Source organism: Orycteropus afer, unplaced genomic scaffold, assembly GCF_000298275.1.
Source record: "Orycteropus afer afer isolate SDZICR_OR568_19922 unplaced genomic scaffold, OryAfe1.0 scaffold00862, whole genome shotgun sequence".
In the NCBI taxonomy this organism is placed as follows: Eukaryota; Metazoa; Chordata; class Mammalia; order Tubulidentata; family Orycteropodidae; genus Orycteropus; species Orycteropus afer.
Window position 1 is genome coordinate 111,712 of NW_006922449.1, and position 16,947 is coordinate 128,658.

The following is a 16,947-nucleotide window of genomic DNA, read 5'->3' on the forward strand; positions in this document are numbered from 1 at the left end:
TCCTGTAGTAAACATGTTGTTGTTGTTGTTGTTTGCTATTGAGTCGGCCCCGACTCATAGCGACCCCTCCTTGGGTTTCCGAGACAGTATCACTACGGAAGTAGATTGCCCCAACTTCCTTCCGAGGAGTGGCTGGTGGATTTGAACCGCCAGCCTTCTGGTTAGCAGTCAAGTGCCGTAGCCACTATGCTATCAGAGCTCCCCCAAAAAATCTATGTAATAAAATTTCTCTTATTGTCACTCCAAGTGGAAAAAGCAACAGGTGGGAAGTCTTGACTCTTTAGAATGGACTGTTCCTTTTACGAAGTGTTATGCATGGCCAACACTGTGTTCTTCATTTAGTTTTGCCTTTACACAGCTTACTTTACTGCTACAAAAGTAATCCAGTTTTCTCAGCTGCACATTAGCCTCTGTAAAGGCACAGTAAATGCTGAACAGGCCTCTCTTTCCTTTCCTGAGGATAATCCATTATCTGTTCATCTTGAAAAACTGCTCAGTGTCTTCTATCCCCTACCCTAACATGGGGTGTTTTTGCAATTTATGATGCCAATATCTCTGGGTTTGTTTTTATTATAGCTAGTAAGCTTGTAATTAAATAACAAGAAAAGTAAGTAGATTACAAGAACCAGACCAGGAATAGAATTCGGGTGTGGAGATGAACAGTGGACCAGGGATAAATGTGTCAGTCATGTATCTGTTCTCTTCCCCTCTAGCAGACCTCCTCTCCACCTGCCCAGTTTCAACCCTGCCAAACACCATCTTCTAGATGTACTAGCACTATCAGTGGTCTTAGTGTTGTGCATCTCATAATACTGGGCAGTTGGGGAGTTGCTGACAAAAAGGGTCATCTATGAAGAAATCCATTAGGCGGTATCTTTGGAACATTACTTCCCAAAGTGTAGGCCCCAAGCATGTGCATCAGAATCATCTAGTGTGCTTGTTAAAAACTCATATTTCTAAGCCCAGTTCCTGGTCTGTAGAATCACAAATGCTGGATGTGAGCTTGAGGGATCTGAACTGTTAAATAGCACACTAAAATCTGAGAATTAGTACCTTAGAGCAAAGTATAAAAAAAATTTGGGAAAATCCCATCTGGCACAAAGTACCTAAGGGTGGGAGAGGTTGCATCCTAGATGATGAAAAGAGAAGCAGACAAGCTCAAGATGAAGCTTGCCTATTTCACAGCATTCCTTAGGTCTTATCTTGGTTCTGACTGTTGTAGATTTCAATTAGACTAATGTGTCTTTTAAGGAGCTCTGGTGGCGTAGTGGATAAGGCATTTGGCTGCTAACCAGAAGGTCAGCTATTCAAACCCACCAGTTACTCCACAGAAGGAAGATGGGGCAATCTACTTCCCTAAAGATTTACAGACTCAGAAATCCAGCGAGGGTTGGTATGTGTCCCTGGTGGCACAGTGGTTAAGCACTAAACTGCTAACCAAAAGATCAGCAGTTCAAACCTATCAGCCACTCCATGGGAGAAAGATGTAACAGTCTGCTTCCATAAAGATTTACAGCCTTAGAAACCCTATGGGGCAGTTCCACACTGCCCTATAGAGTTGCTTTAGGTCAGAATGGACTCCGTGGCAGTGGGTTTGTTTTTTCCAGTTTAATATGTCCTCTAAACCAAGTGCTGTATAATGCTTGTGAATATTTATGTTATAAACCTCAAAAGTGAGCCTGTTTTAAAACCACTTCATTCTGCCAGGCCCTGGGAATGCCAAAGATGGAATTTGTGACTGCTAACCAGAAGGCTGGTGGTTCATATCTACCAGCCACTCCTCAGAAGGAAGATTGGGGAATCTACTTCCGTAGTGATACCACCTCGGAAACCTAGGGAGAGATTGCTATGAGTCAGATCTGACTCAATGGCAGTGAGTTTGGTTTGGTTTGGTTAAAAGAACCAGGCAGGTAAACTAAAAGAGGGAGAGATAACTTTAGATTAAAAGAGAAGCTCTGGTGGCATAGTGCCTAAGGCATTTGACTGCTAACCACTGGTTCAAACCTACCAGCCACTCCTCAGAAGGAAGACTGGACAATCTACTTCCATAGAGATACTGCCTCAGAAACCCAAGGACGGGTCGCTATGAGTTCGGACTGTTGGGATTTGATGGCAGTGAGTTTGATGTTTTTTAGATTATTATTATTTTAAATCAACCAAAAGTAATGTGTGGGTCTTGTTTGTGAACAATTTTCTTTAATTGAAAAAAAGTAATTTTAAAACAATTGAAGAAATTCAAACACTGCCTGAATATTAAATAATTTTAAGGAATTATTGTTGGTTTTATTAGGTGGGATAATGGTATTGTGTTTACGTTTAAAAAAAAAAAAAGCTTTATCTCTTAGAGATACATATGGAACTATTTACAGTTGAAATGATATGTTGCTGTTATGTGCTGTCAAGTCGTCTCTACTCATAGCAACCTACGTACAACAGAACAAAACACTGCCTGGTCCTGTGCCAGCCTGATCCCTACTATACCTTAGCCCATCCTTGCAGCCACCGTGTCAATCCATCTTGTTGAGGGCTTTCCCCTCTTTCATTGACCCTCCACTTTATCAAGCATGACATTTTTCTCCAGGGAATTGTCACTTCCGACAATATGATCACAGTAGGTGAGATGAAGTCTAGCCATTCTCACTTCCAAGGAGCATTCCAGCTGCACTTCTGCCAGGACAGATTTGTTCATTCTTTTAGCAGTCCACAGTACTTCCAGCATGCTTTGCCAACACCACAGCTCAAAAGCATCAACTTCCTTATTCATTGTCCAGCTCTCACATGCATATGAGGCTATTGACAATACCACATCTTGGGTCAGGCACATCTTAGTCTTCAAGGATATATTTTTGCTCTTCAGCATTTGAAAGAGGTCTTTTGCAACAGATTTGTCCAATGCAATATGTCTTTTGATGTCTTGACTGCTGCTTCCATTGGTGTTGATTGTAGAACCAAGTAATATGAAGTTTTTGACAACCTCAATCTTTTCTCCATCTATTGTGATGCTGCTTATTTGTTCAGTTGTGGGGATTTTTATTTTCTTTGTATTGAGGTGTAATCCATATTGCAGATTGTAGTCTTTAATCTTCATCAGTAAAGGTTCCAAGTCATCCTCACTTTCAGCAAGCAAAGTTGTGTAGTCTGCATATCTTAGCTTGTTAATGAACTTTCTTCCAATCCTGATGCCATGTTCTTCTTCATGATACAAGATATATGATATTTACTTTAAAATAATCTAATGGAGAATAGAGTGGGAAACATGGGGTATAAATGAAATAAAATGGCACTTGCTAATAACTATTAAAGCTAGGGAGCTCTGGTAGCGTAGTGCCTAAGGTACTTGACTGCTAACCAGAAGACTGGCAGTTCAAACCCACCAGCCACTCCTCGGAAGGAAGGTCGGGCAATCTACTTCCATAGTGCTATTGCCTTGGAAACCCAAGGAGGGGTTGCTATGAGTCGGGTCTAACTTGACAGCACATAACAACAGGTGATAAATACAGAAGGATTCACTAGTCTCTTTATTTTGTATAAATCTGAAAATTCCCAGAATCACTGAAGACATTTTAAGATGAAATTTGCATCTTAGGGGAGTGCAGTCCTGGGGATAGAAAAATTAGATAGCAGCTGCCAAGAAGGGTCACAGTGATGAAGGGGTGACCTATGAGATTGTCCATAAGGATGGAGTGGAGGCCTGGATATAGACCATACTAAGGGGGAGCTCTGGTAGCATAGTGGCTAAGATACTTGCTGCTAACCAGACGGCTGGCGGTTCAAACCCACCAGCCACTCCTCGGAAGGAAGGTTGGGCAATCCTACTTCTGTAGTGATACTGCCTCGGAAACCCAAGGAGGGGTCGCTGTGAGTCGGGGCCAACTCGACGGCACATAACAACAACAACAACAACAAGGAGCTCTGGTGGCATAGTGGGTAAGGCATTTGGATGCTGACCACAAGGTCAGTGGTTCAAACCCACCAGCTGCTCCATGGGAGGAAGATGAGGCAATCTACTTCCATAAAGATTTCCAGCTTTGAAATCTACTGGAGGTCACTGTGAGTCGGAATAAACTCAATGGCAGTGAGTTAAGGAGATTGTAGCAGCAGAACTTGACTGAGAGACCTAAAGAAGTAGCAGTCAAGGACAACTCTTAAGTATCAGGCTTGGGTGGATGGCTGCATGGTGGGACCATCCATCAAGCAAGGGAATTCAGAAGAAATTAAAGTAAGAAATGAAGGAATAATGGATTCCATTTCAGATATTGAGTTTGAGGTACCTATGAAACATCCAGAGCTTAGAAAAAAGGTCTGCACTAGAGGTATGGTTTAAGCAATTATCAGCTGCTGCATAATTTCCATGGAAATATTTAGAGTGTAGGCACAAGAAAAAATTCCCTTCATGAGCTTTTACTTCTTATCAAATTAATAAATTACCCTTGGGTACTTTTAATATTAAAAAAAACAAAGCAGTGATTTGATCAAGGAGAATGATATGATAGTACCAAAGGGTACCATATATTATCCATGCCACTCTGTTTCATCTCAGTTTCTGTTCTGAATATGTGGTAGAGCTTCAGGGTTTAACTGCAGGATTTTCTTTTCTTTCCCTTAATTAAGATGTTTTCAAGAGAACACTCAGGCTTTACTACATTAGAACAAAATTCACATATGAAAGATCAAATTTTATCTTGCCTTTTTTTCTATTTTGTCTTCTGTTCTGGTTACCTAGTGCCACTCTGGCAGAAATATATACCACAATGGGATGGCCTTAACAACAGGAGTTTATTCTCTTACAGTTTGGAGTCTTTAAGTCCAAGTTCAAGGTGCCAGGCTCTAGGGGCTGTGTGAAAGCCCCTCAACCTTAGGCTCCAGCTCTGCCTCCTGCTCCTGGCCCACTGGAGCTAGAGGTGTTTCTACACTCAGACGGCTGCTGGCTGCTGAGACTAACAAGCCCAAGGTCGACAAGTAAAAAAACACAGTTCCAATGTTACCAAACCACACAGCAGGCCATTAATTTAAGTCCATTGTAAGTCCCAAGGTCGACAGAGCATGGCATTGTCGTTGCTGAACAACGACATGGCTGTGCAGGGTCCAAGCGTGCCATAAACTAGGGACCATTCCCAAAGCTGTTTCTTATATATGGGAAGCAGACCACATACCCAAATGCAGCTACTCAGCTGCTCGCAGTAGATTCCACCATGGAGTTGATTACCAGTCTCATAATGGGGAATACTACATCCAGCTGCCCAGCCACTCAACCAGGCCCAGCCAGGTTGACACACAAGCATAACCACCACATCTTCTTCCAGGTTGCCTGTAGCATTATAAAAATTAAGGGAAGACAACAAATACCCCCAGATCCAGGTCACAATTCAATTTCTTTTCTTTAAAAGGGAGCCATGATGGGGCTAAATCCTTGGGTAGATTTGTGTGTTCAGAAGGAGCAGAGCTGCTGATAGAAAAAAGCATTTTGTGTCAGGAATTGATTTATACCTTGGATCAGGGCAAAGAGAAAAATAGCACTTGTGGTATCTGTCACTGAGGGAGCTTGTGATTTGGTGGTAGAAGCATCAAGCCATCTGTTAGGCGTTAATGAGATGTTGCAATAGCATTTTGGTTTGAAGCACAAAATCACTCCCCAAACCAAAATCAAAGATTTTCTGTCACCTATCAAAGCTCTTGTAGGTCTTTAAAAAATAATAATTTTATTTATATACATATATGATGAAATATTTATACATTTATATAAGTATATATACATATATTTTTAGATGAAATATTTATATAAATATATCTATTTTAAGATAAAATGTTTATATATGTATATCTTTAGCATTTGTATTCAAATGAGAAAAAAACACATCGTTTTATTCCTTTTCCTGTTCTGGGCTTGTTCTCCAAATCTTATATAGACTGCCCAGTTCAAATTCCACTGCTTGCCATTTGTAGCCTCCGTAATTTGGCTTCACTTAAGACCAGTTAAATCAAAGTCTCAGAAGACTGGAAGCAGGCAACAGTATTTTCGTAAAGCTTCCCGGTGATTTCAGTGGACAATCAAGGTCGAGAGTCACTGTGGTTACAATATGAATAAGGAAAGAAAGCCAGAGCATTTAGAATATATTTTGTGAGAAGTAAATGTCAGAAATTAAAGTTTTCCTGAGCCTCAATGGCAGCTATGGCATGCGCATGCGCGCGCGTGTGAGTGTTTTCATGTGTGTTTTCATCACCTCTCTCTGCCCTGCCTTGCAGGTGAACGCAGTGCGGGTGTATGTGAACAGTTCCTCCGAGAACCTTGATTTCCCAGTCCTTGTTGTGGTTCGCCAACAGAAAGAGGTGCTGTCGTGGCAGGTTCCACTGCTCTTCCAAGGACTGTAAGTGGCTCTTTCCCTAGACAATGAACTTCAAAACATTTGGTTTCTTTCAATGTCCTAAAACGTATTGGTCTTTTCCCTGGTTAAAGGAGAACTCAGACATTTGGAATGTTGATATTTTATGTATGCTAAGTGTAAACGATGTCTGTGGGAAGTGCACATGGTTAACATGCTCATTTGCTAACCAGAAGGTTGGAAGTTTGATTCCCCTAGAGGTACCCTGAAGAAGGGTCAGTCTGTCTACTTTTGAAAAATTAGCCATTGAAACCCCTGTGAAGCACAATTCTACCCTGACACATTTGGGATCACCATAAGTGAAAATCAACTCCATGGCAACTGGCTTTTTTTTTTTCCTTTCTTTTTTTTCTTTATAGTGTAAACAATTTCTACAGTGCCTACTGTTGTAAATCTTTTTACCTCTGTTCAGTTTTCAACTTCTTTCATTTTCAGATAAACACTCCATCTAGATTTGCACTGCCAGCCTTCTGGTTAGCAGTCAAATGCCTTACTCACTATGCCACCAGAGGACCTGGAAAAACTTTTCCTCGTTAAATTCTCTCCCGAATGTTTTGTAGCTCTGAAGCAGGTCCACTGAGTACCTACAGAATCTATACATTCTTCATTCAATAGCATTTATTAAGCTCCACTAAGTTACAGGTACGCTGAGGACACAGTTGTAGGGGGGAAAAAAACAAAACAAAACAAAACACGTCCCTGCCCTCTGGGGCTTATATCTTCATGGGGGAGAACTGTCCAAGCCTCTATTGTACAATTAAGAAAAGACCCAGAGGACATATAGACATGGGTACATGAGTGTTAACTATATTGTGCATGAAGTATTTGCAGATTGAAATATTGGATTCTGACATTTTCTTTATATTCCATCTTAGCAAAACAGAATCAACTGGCTATTTTTATCTGTACAATTTTGCTCTGAAATTTTGATATTTTTTCCTCACCAAATTAGCAGCATGTTTCAGTATAATGCAGACACTGCCTAATGAATTGACTAACACTGAACAAACCTCACAGCCCTGCTAAAACACCAGTAACTCTAAAATTGCTATCAACAGGTCCAGTCTGAAATGTAAAATGTAGGTCTTGGAAACAAATTTGGGGAGAAATGAAATGAGATAGGCATCTCTCTCTGCTTATTCATTGAGTCTCTTTCTTGCTCTTGCTGGGTTTCTTTCCCACTAATGGCTGTTGCAGATACCAGAGAAGCTACAACTACCAGGAAGTGAGCCGCACCTTATGTCCCTCAGAAGCTACCAATGAAACAGGACCTTTGGAACAACTGATATTTGTAGACGTAGCATCCATGGCACCACGGGGTGCTGAGTACAAACTGCTGGTTACCAAGATCAAGCACTTTCAGCTCCGGTGAGCAGGACTCAAGTGGCCTTCCTCACTTTATTTGTGTGCTCTCCCTATGCTCAGTCAAGCTTCCATCCTATGAATTTCTAGGCGGAAATTATCTACCTCCTGAACTCTCCTGCCCATGGGGGTGGCAATACAGAAGGAGTAGGGACTAGTGCAGAAAGTAAGAAAAGTTGACCTAATAGTTTTATCTGTCCTAGAGGGTTAGTGTAAGGGTTTTTTCTTACCTGTAGGCCACACTAGAGTCACTGGGGGCTGACTGCTTTTGTATTATCAACCAGACCTACCACCCTGAAAGCAACTTTTGTGTGTGTGTGTATGATTTGGGTGAAAATGTACAGAGCAAATTCATTTTCCACACAACAGTTCATGCACATTTTGTTTCATGACATTGATTGCAATTGCCATAATGTAACTTCTCTTCCCACTTTCTCCTTGTGGTTACCTTTTTCTTGTGTCCTTCTTTCCTATTTCTGTCCTCTGAGCTATCTCTCTGTGCAAATACTATGCTTCTGATCTCCCAAGGTTGATTGTTCTAAGGAGTGTATCTATCTGGTGTAAATGTTCACCCTATACTCCTGTCTACTTTTTGGCTAAGGAGCTCTCGTGGTGCAGTGCCTAGACGTTTGACTGCTAACCAGAAGGTTGGTGGGTCAAATCCACCAGCCACTCTGCAGAATAAAGATTTACTGCCTTAGGAACCCAATGGGGGTCACTATGAGTCAGAATCAACTTGATGGCAGTGGGTCTGGGTTTTTTTCTTTTTAGTTTATTGTTTGGCTAGAGGCCATGGGCATGGGTCTAATTCCAGGCCTGTAGTGGTTAAGTTTGTGTGCTAACTTGGCTAGGCCTGGTTGAGTGGCTGGGCAGCTGGATGTAGTATTCCCCATGATAAGACTGGTAATCAACTCCATGGTGGAATCTACTGCGAGCAGCTGAGTAGCTGTCTTTGGGTATGTGGTCTGCTGGGAGCAGCTGAGTAGCTGCCTTTGTGTATGTGGTCTGTTTCCTGTGTATAAGAAACAGCTTTGGGAATGGTCTCTAGCTTATGGCATGCTTGAACCCTGCATGTAGCCGTGTCATTGTTCAGCAGCCTGTCATGCTCTGCTGACCTTAGGACTTTCAATGGACTTGAATTAATGGCCTGCCATGTGCTATTTTATTTGTTGACCTTGGGCTTGTTAGCCTCAGCAACCAATAGCTACCTGAGGAAGAGATGCCTCTACCTTCAGTGGGCCAGGAGCAAGAGGGAGAGCTGAAGCCCAAGGTCAAGGGGCTTTCACCCAGCCCCTAGAGCCTGGCCCTTTGAACTTGGACTTAAAGCCTCCAAACTGTAAGAGAATAAACTTCTATCTGTTCAAGCCATCCCATTTGAGGCATATTCCTGTCAGAATGGCACTAGGTAACCAGAACAAGGCCTAAAGGGTGACTAGGGGCCATAGTCTTGAGGGTTTCACCAGTCTCTATTAGGCCAGTAAGCCTGGTCTTTTTTATGATTTTGAGTTTTATTCCACAATTTTCTTCCACTCTATCCAGGATCTACTATCTGAGTGGCTGATCCCTTTCTGAGTGGTTGACAGTGGTAGCCGGGCACCATCTAGTTCTTCTGTTCTCAGGATCATGTAGATTGAAGTACGGCTGGTCCACTAGTCCCATAGACTAATTGTTTCCATGTGTCTTTGGTTTTCTTCATTCTTTTTTTCTCTGGACAAAGAGAGAAAACTTTTTTTTTTTTTTAAGGAAGACCTTAAGCTATTTTTTCTATCCTTATTTTCTTCTTCCAGTTTAAGAATGTTTGTAGGTAAAAAATAATAATAATAATAATGTTATATGGCTTTGTCCTTTGTGAAAAAACTAATGATTATTTCCTCCTCATCATCACCATACTTGGAAACCAAATCAGTTGGGATGTTGTTGTCATGAGGTGCCATGGAATCGGTTCCATAACAACCCTTTGTGCAACAGAATGAAACATTGTCCACTCCTGCACCGTCCTCACAATCATTGCTGTGTTTGAGCCTGTTGTTGCAGTCACCATGTCAATCCATCTGGTTGAAGGTCTTCCTCTTTTTCACTGACCCTCTTCTTTACCATGCATGACATCCTTCTCCAGGGCTGGAGTTGCGATACACTATCTCAAGTTGTTTATATTACAGATGGAATACAATAATTTCAGCTGGGGACATTGTTTCCAAGCGACTTGTTTAATTCCAGAGATTATTCTTATAAAATAAATGTGTAAATCTGTGTGAAAATTTAAGAAGAAAGGCTAAGGTTAATCTTGAATAAGGCTATAAACTTTAATGAAATTTCTTCCTTAGCCTACTCTAAGCTTTCTCAAAGAATTCAAACCATTTCCTCCTCTCTGAGTGTTTTAAATAAATTTTAAAAGAAAATATAAGTAAATGGGTTACACAAATTATAATTTCCACTCATCAGAAGGCACCATAAGAGGACAAGATGACAATCCATAGACAAGGAGAATATACTTACAACACACATAACTGACAGAGGGCTCATGTATATATGTAGCATATATAAATAACTATTACAAATCAATATCAAAAAAAGTCAGGCAAGCTCCTGGCTACTGACCTCCTTTGCCACTAACCCTTCTCCGGCTCTGGCCTCCTGTGGATGAGAATCCTGGAGCCTGTGAATGTGAGAATTGCTCTGAGTGAGGGCTGGTACCCAGGTGGGTGCAAGTCTGTGTGCCCACAGGTCCAGATTCATTCACTTCAACATATGGGTTTTCTGAGGTAAAAACGAGGAGATCTCAGGAACAGAAACTTTAAGTGAGAAAACAATCCTTGGATCTCTCATTAGAACTTTCGACCAAAGCAGAAGAGTCTCAGAAGAGGAATCAATTTTTAGATTCACCCAATGGGGGAAAAAAACAAAACAAGACATCTAATCTGGACAGGCTCATGTCAATGTCACAAATGGACACTTCCCATACACTTTTACAAGAGCTATCCTAGGAAAAGAAGAAAAGAGAACAGAACAGAAGCAATGTGTGAAAAGACTGTAGCTGAGAAATTTCCCCAAACTAACCAAAGAACATCAAGCTATACTCTCAGGAAGCACTATAAACCCAAAGAAGGAAAAGTACTAAGGAAACCATAAAACTGCTGAAAATTAAAGTAATAGAGAATTTCTAAAAAGCATCCAGAGAAAAATGACACATTACATTCAATGGAGCAAATAAAATGGGCAGGCAACTTTTTAACAGAAGCTAGAAGATAATGGAATAACATTTTTTAAGGAGTTGAAAGAAAATTTCTAGGTTAAGTAAAGAAATAATAATAGCAAGAATATATACATATATTCACATATATTAGTAATTGTATTAAATATATATGGATTCAAATATCTGAACTAAAATACTAAGGATGCCAGATGGAATTTAGGAAAAAAAGAATATTAAATATATGTTGCCTACAAGAATTCAAATTTAATAAAAGAACATATTATAGATAAAAGGACAATGAAAGAAACATCATATTGAACTAACTGAAAGACAGTTGATATAGTTGTGTCAATATCAGACAAAGTAGTCCTTTAGGCAAGAAGCATTATTAGAGGTTGAGGGGCATTTCATATTTATAAAAGAATCAATCACCAAAAAAAAAAACATTAAAATTCTAAATCTGTATGCACCTGCTAACATACATTTAAAATATTTCAGAGTTTAAAGGAGAATTGGACAAATTCACAATTTTTGTGAGAGACTTCTCTATAGAGTCTACTACAGAAGACTTCTGCAGACAGAATAAACAGACCAAAAATTCTTTAAAATACACACAGTAATAGGACAGAACAGGCATTGGTAAACTATGGCCCACTGGCTGGCTACCTGTTTTTACAAATAAAGTTTTACTGGAACACAGCCATGTCCATTTATCTACCTGTTTTCTATGGCTGTTTACATGTTACAATGGTGAAGTTGAATAGTTGGAACTGAGGCCATACGGCCTGCAAGCCTAAAACATTTACTATCTGACGCTTTAAGAAAAAGTTTGTCAGCTTCTGATAAAGATTATAACCACATGATTAACAACCTGACATAATTAATATATTTGGAAAATTGCATTTAAAAATGGCAGAATGCCTATCCTTTCCAAGGGCACATGGAATGTTTATCACACTTGCTGAGCTCTAATGCATGTCTCAATGAATTTCAAAGGACTAAAATAATTCATTGTATATAGAATTTATCTAGAAATCAACTACAAAAATGACTAGAAAATTCCCCAAATATTTGAAAATTAAGTAATCTACATCTATGTAACTTATGGGTCAAAGAAAAAAATCACAATAAAAGCTAGAAAATATTTTGAATGGATGATACAAAAAATATGGTATATCCAAACTTCTGGGAAGCAACTAAAGCAGTACTTAGAAGAAAATGTATAGTTTTGAATGCACATCCTAGAAATGAAGAAAGATTGAAAATAAGTAAAGAACTGAAAAGTAAAACCAAAGAAAATAATAAAACAAGAGCAGAAAACAGTGGAATGGAAAAGAAATCAGCAATGAACAAAATTAGCAAAACAAGTCAATTCTTTGAAAAGACTAGTATTATTTATATATATTTTTTAAAAAAATTAAGAAACAGGCAAGCCCACTGAACAATAGACACAAGACTTGAACACACACTTCACCAAAGAGGATATTCAAATAACCAATAAGCCCAACTTCATTGGCTATCAGAAATGCAAGGTAAAACCATAGTGAAATGCCACTATAACTACTTAAGTTGCAAAATTGGAAAGGACTGATAATGCACTTCCACTCCTAGTTATACCCAACTCCTAAATATATAATTGTGTTATATCCATTCAATTAAATATTACACAATAAAAATGAACAAACTACTGCTATGCCTAAGAACCTGGGTAAATCTCACAAACCAAACGTTGAGTAAAAGAAGCCAGGTAAAAATAATACCCACCATTTGATTCCATTTATATAGAGTTTAATAATAGGCAAAACTATTCTGTAAAATTGAAAGTCAGGATAGCATTACAGTTAGGAAGGAAAAAAAAAATTGTTGTTGTTGTTGTTATGTGCCATTGAGTCTGACTCGACTCATAGTGACCCCTCCTTGGGTTTCCAAGGTCATATCACTACAGAAGTACATTACCCAACCTTCCTTCTGAGGAGTGGCTGGTGGGTTTGAACCACCAGCCTTCTGGTTAGCAGTCAAGTGCCTTAGGCACTACACTACCAGAGCTCCCAAAGAGGAAGTAGTGCATGTTTATGTTTAGTTTGTGAGAATTCATTCGGATAAATACTTATGGTTTGTGCACTTTTCTGTTTATCTGTTATACTTCAATCTAAGAAGTTAATTTTTAAAAAGAGTATTTTTAAGTAGTATACATTACTTTTTCACAGCTTATTTTTCTGATCAGGATATTCTGTACTATTATATAGCTTTCTCTAAATTTTCTAAGGCAGTTAGTTTATAAAAAGGTCTATAGCCAATGGTGTTGTAAATAGGAATAAAATATTTATCTTGGTCTCCTCAACACTGCTTGACATAGTGGTACACCCATAGAGACAGGTGGAGAGACTGGATGAATTAATGGTCAGAAAGATGGAGGAATGGTCACAGTTATTTTCCAAGTCCCTTTATTAATTCTGGTGTTGAATTAGGTGAAGTGATCATTTTAAGAGCTAAGAAACTAAAAAGAAATGAAAAATATTTAGAACTATATTCTCTGGTAGATAAGATTCACCCAAATCAATTAAATAAGAGTTTCCAGGGGAGAGGTCTTTATTTATTTTATGAAAGTTCCCCCAAGTGATTCTACTGTGCAGCCAGAGTTGAGAAACACTACCTTAACACAATGTCAAAATATGGTGCTTAAGTTGAATTGCTTTAGTTATTTTGAAAAAATCTATGATATACAAAAATCTGGGCATATCAGCAATTCCACTACTAAGTATATATCCTAAAGGAGTGAGAGCTAGGACAAGAACAGATATATGCACACCCATGTTCATTGTAGCACTATTTACAATAGCAAAAAGATGGAAGCAACCTATATGCCCATCAACAGAAGAATGAATAAGCAAACTATGGTACATACACACAATGTATATACATCACTAAAGAAAAATGTAGAATAAGCAAAACACTGCATAATGTGGATAAACTTGGAGGACATTATGCTGAGTGAAATAAGTCAATCACAGAAGGAAAAATATTGTATTAGTCCATTATTGTAAAAAGTCCAGGAAAGATTTATATATGGAAGGAAATTTTCTTTGTTGGTTACCAGGGAGGGGAGAGGGGGATACATTGCTAGATAGGTAGAGGCAAGTATTAATTTGGGTGAAGGGAAGGGCAATATACCAAATGTGCATGATCAACACAGTCCCATTGAGGAAGAGGAAGACAGAGAAAGGTGCATGGGAGGTACAGCAAGAAATACGAACCCTCTTGTATACACAATACTGCATTGTCAGTGATGGTAAACATTGATATACAAGTGGATAGATGGGTGGATAGGCTGAACTATTAGGTATATCTATGCAGGGAGACTGTGCCCATGACCGTGTATAGGGTTGGCAGATAATGTTTCTACAAGTGTATTTGTATGTTCTGTAAGAGTATCCAGGTATACAGTAAAGCTGACAAGGGATAAGGTTGTAATCACTTCTTGGCCACAGCCAGTTACCAAGAAGGAGCAAGTAGTTGGACCTGTAGGCTCGGAACCATAGTCCCAGGGGACATCAAGCTCAATTGGCATAACATACTACACAAAAACATTGTTCCACATCCTACTTTGGCAAGTAGCAGCTAGGATCTTAAAAGCTTGCTGTCAGCCATCTAGATGCAATAATGGGTCTCTCCTCATCCAGAGCAAAGAAGAATGAAGAAAAACAAAGATGCATGGAAACAATTAGTCCAAGCAACTGGCACACCATGTGATCCCCAGCCTATATGACTATGAGACCAGAAGAACTAGATGGTGCCTGGCTACCACTGTCAACCACTTGGAGGGGGATCTATGTAAAAGATTCTGGATAGAGTGGGAGAACAATGTGGAACAAAACTCAAAATCATTTGGAAAAAAAAAAGGGGAACCAGATTTGCTGGTCTGATAGAGCCTGGTGGAACCACTGAGACTATGGCCCCTAGCTGCCCTTCAGGTCTGGAACTGAACCGACACCTGTGGCTTCCAGCCAAACAAAAGACAGGCATATGAGTTGAACATTTACCTGAGGTAAATACACTCCTTGGAGAGAACAATCATGGGAGAAAGAAGGGCTGTTTATGCACAGGGAGACAGCTCAGGGGGCAGGAGTGCATGGGAGGGAAGGACACAGGGAAGAGGTAACTATGGGGAGGAAGTGGGAGGAGAGCTTTTGCATTGTGGGAAATTGCAGTCAGTGTCATGAGACAAAGTATATATGAGCTGCTGTATGAAAGATGAATTTGCTCTGTAAACTTTCACCCAAATCACAATAAAAATTTAAAATATATGGGAATATATAGTTGTACTTTTGAGGAGAATACTTGAACAGAGTATAATTTGAACTTCAGAGAAGTGTTGCCCTTACTTATTGATCTATGTGACTTTGATCTGTTGCTCTCACCTGGTGGCAGTGTACTTGAATTGTAGTGTCAATTTTCTGTGAGGTTTATTGGACTTTTGGAGAACTAAGTTCTATGAAACTGAAATAATAAGGTCATACTCTATGCAAGTCTTAATAATGATTTGCATGTTCGTGAAACTGCAGATCTATTCCCTCACATTGTTTTCTTTTTCCACCTCTTATAGTGTGACTTGACCTTAGCAACTAGACATTCAAAACATTTCAAAATGCACACAATTACTAGGATTTTTATGAGAACAAGATAAACTTGGGAAAATATAGTAGCTGAGATATATGTTTCTCTTCCTCCCTGGCAAGTTCTTGCTCTGTGTTGTCCCTCACCAACCTTGGTGGTGGCCCAGAAATCCAAAGGAAGATAGTAATGAGCAAGAGATGAGGTTATAATAAGATCTGGGCTCCAGGTATTGATAGAAACACTGAAGAATTAACTAGAACTTCCTAACATTCTCATTTCTGTTACATATTTTTGAGTGGAAGATTTTAATATATTTGGAATAAGTTCTGGGGATTTTTCTTCTGGAATCATCATTTTAATAAGGAAAGGAACTGTAGGAATCTAGTTAACCCATCCCATTTTTATAGATAAGCAAGCTTACCCCCAGAGATATTAAGTGACTAGTCAACCTTCATATAGCTAAGAAAGGGGAAAATCAAGAATAGATGTTATTTCTATTTTGTGTCTAAAACTGTCCTTCTAATTTTTATGTTCAGTGTACTAGTTTCCTAGGGCTATCATAATAATTACCACAAATTAGGTGCTTAAAACAATAGAAATGCATTCTCTCATAGTTCAGCAGCCAGAAGTTTAAAATCAAAGTGTTGGCAGGGTTGGTTTCTTCTGTAGGCTCTGAAGGAGAAGCCATCCCCTGCCTCTCCTAGCTTCTAATGGTTGCTGGCAATCTTTGGCTTGAAGATGCATTACTTCAATCTCTGCCCCCATCTTCACATTATCTTCTTCTCTTTGTTTCTATGTGCTTTTTTCTGTCTCTCATAAAGGCATTTTCACTGGATTTAGTGCCCCCTCAATCCAGTATGATCTCATCCCTATCCTTACATTAATTGTATCTGCAAAGACTGTATTTCCAAATAAAGTTACATTCTGAGGTTGCAGGTGGACATGAATTTTGGGGGGACAGTGCTCAACACACTACTTTCACCTAAATATGAGGTCAACTCCATGGAGAATTTATTGACTTAAACACAGCTTTAAAAAGAAAAATCTGCCTTAAAGCATTACTTCCTGCCAGTTCATTATTCCCCAGCTCCCCTCCACACACATACACACAATTTTGCCACCATTCATTTTCCCACATTTCAGTCACTCGGTGCCCAATGTTTCTGGAATATGAAGGTGCAGGCAGGGAGGAGCAGGCAGACATCTGATCACAGAATAGGAGGAGCTTCTAAGGGGTGTTAAGAAATGTAGACAATTGTTTAACTTATAATAACTTTATGGAGAATTAATTTGAAGGAGACAAGACTAGATGAAGAGAAATTAGAAAGCGGACTTGTTGTTGTTGTTGTTATGTGCCGTCGAGTCAAACCTGACTCATAGCGACCCCTCCTTGGGTTT

General features: G+C 39.4%; 1 protein-coding gene across 1 annotated transcript in view; it reads left to right on the top strand.

The window, feature by feature from the left end:
* Positions 1-16,947, top strand: part of SIDT1 (SID1 transmembrane family member 1) — a 182,648-nt gene that overhangs the window by 47,417 nt on the left and 118,284 nt on the right. Inside the window, exons 2-3 of the mRNA XM_007958180.1 lie at positions 6,244-6,365; positions 7,578-7,748. Coding sequence (XP_007956371.1) covers positions 6,244-6,365; positions 7,578-7,748 — 293 coding nt within the window. The remainder of the gene's footprint in view (positions 1-6,243; positions 6,366-7,577; positions 7,749-16,947) is intronic.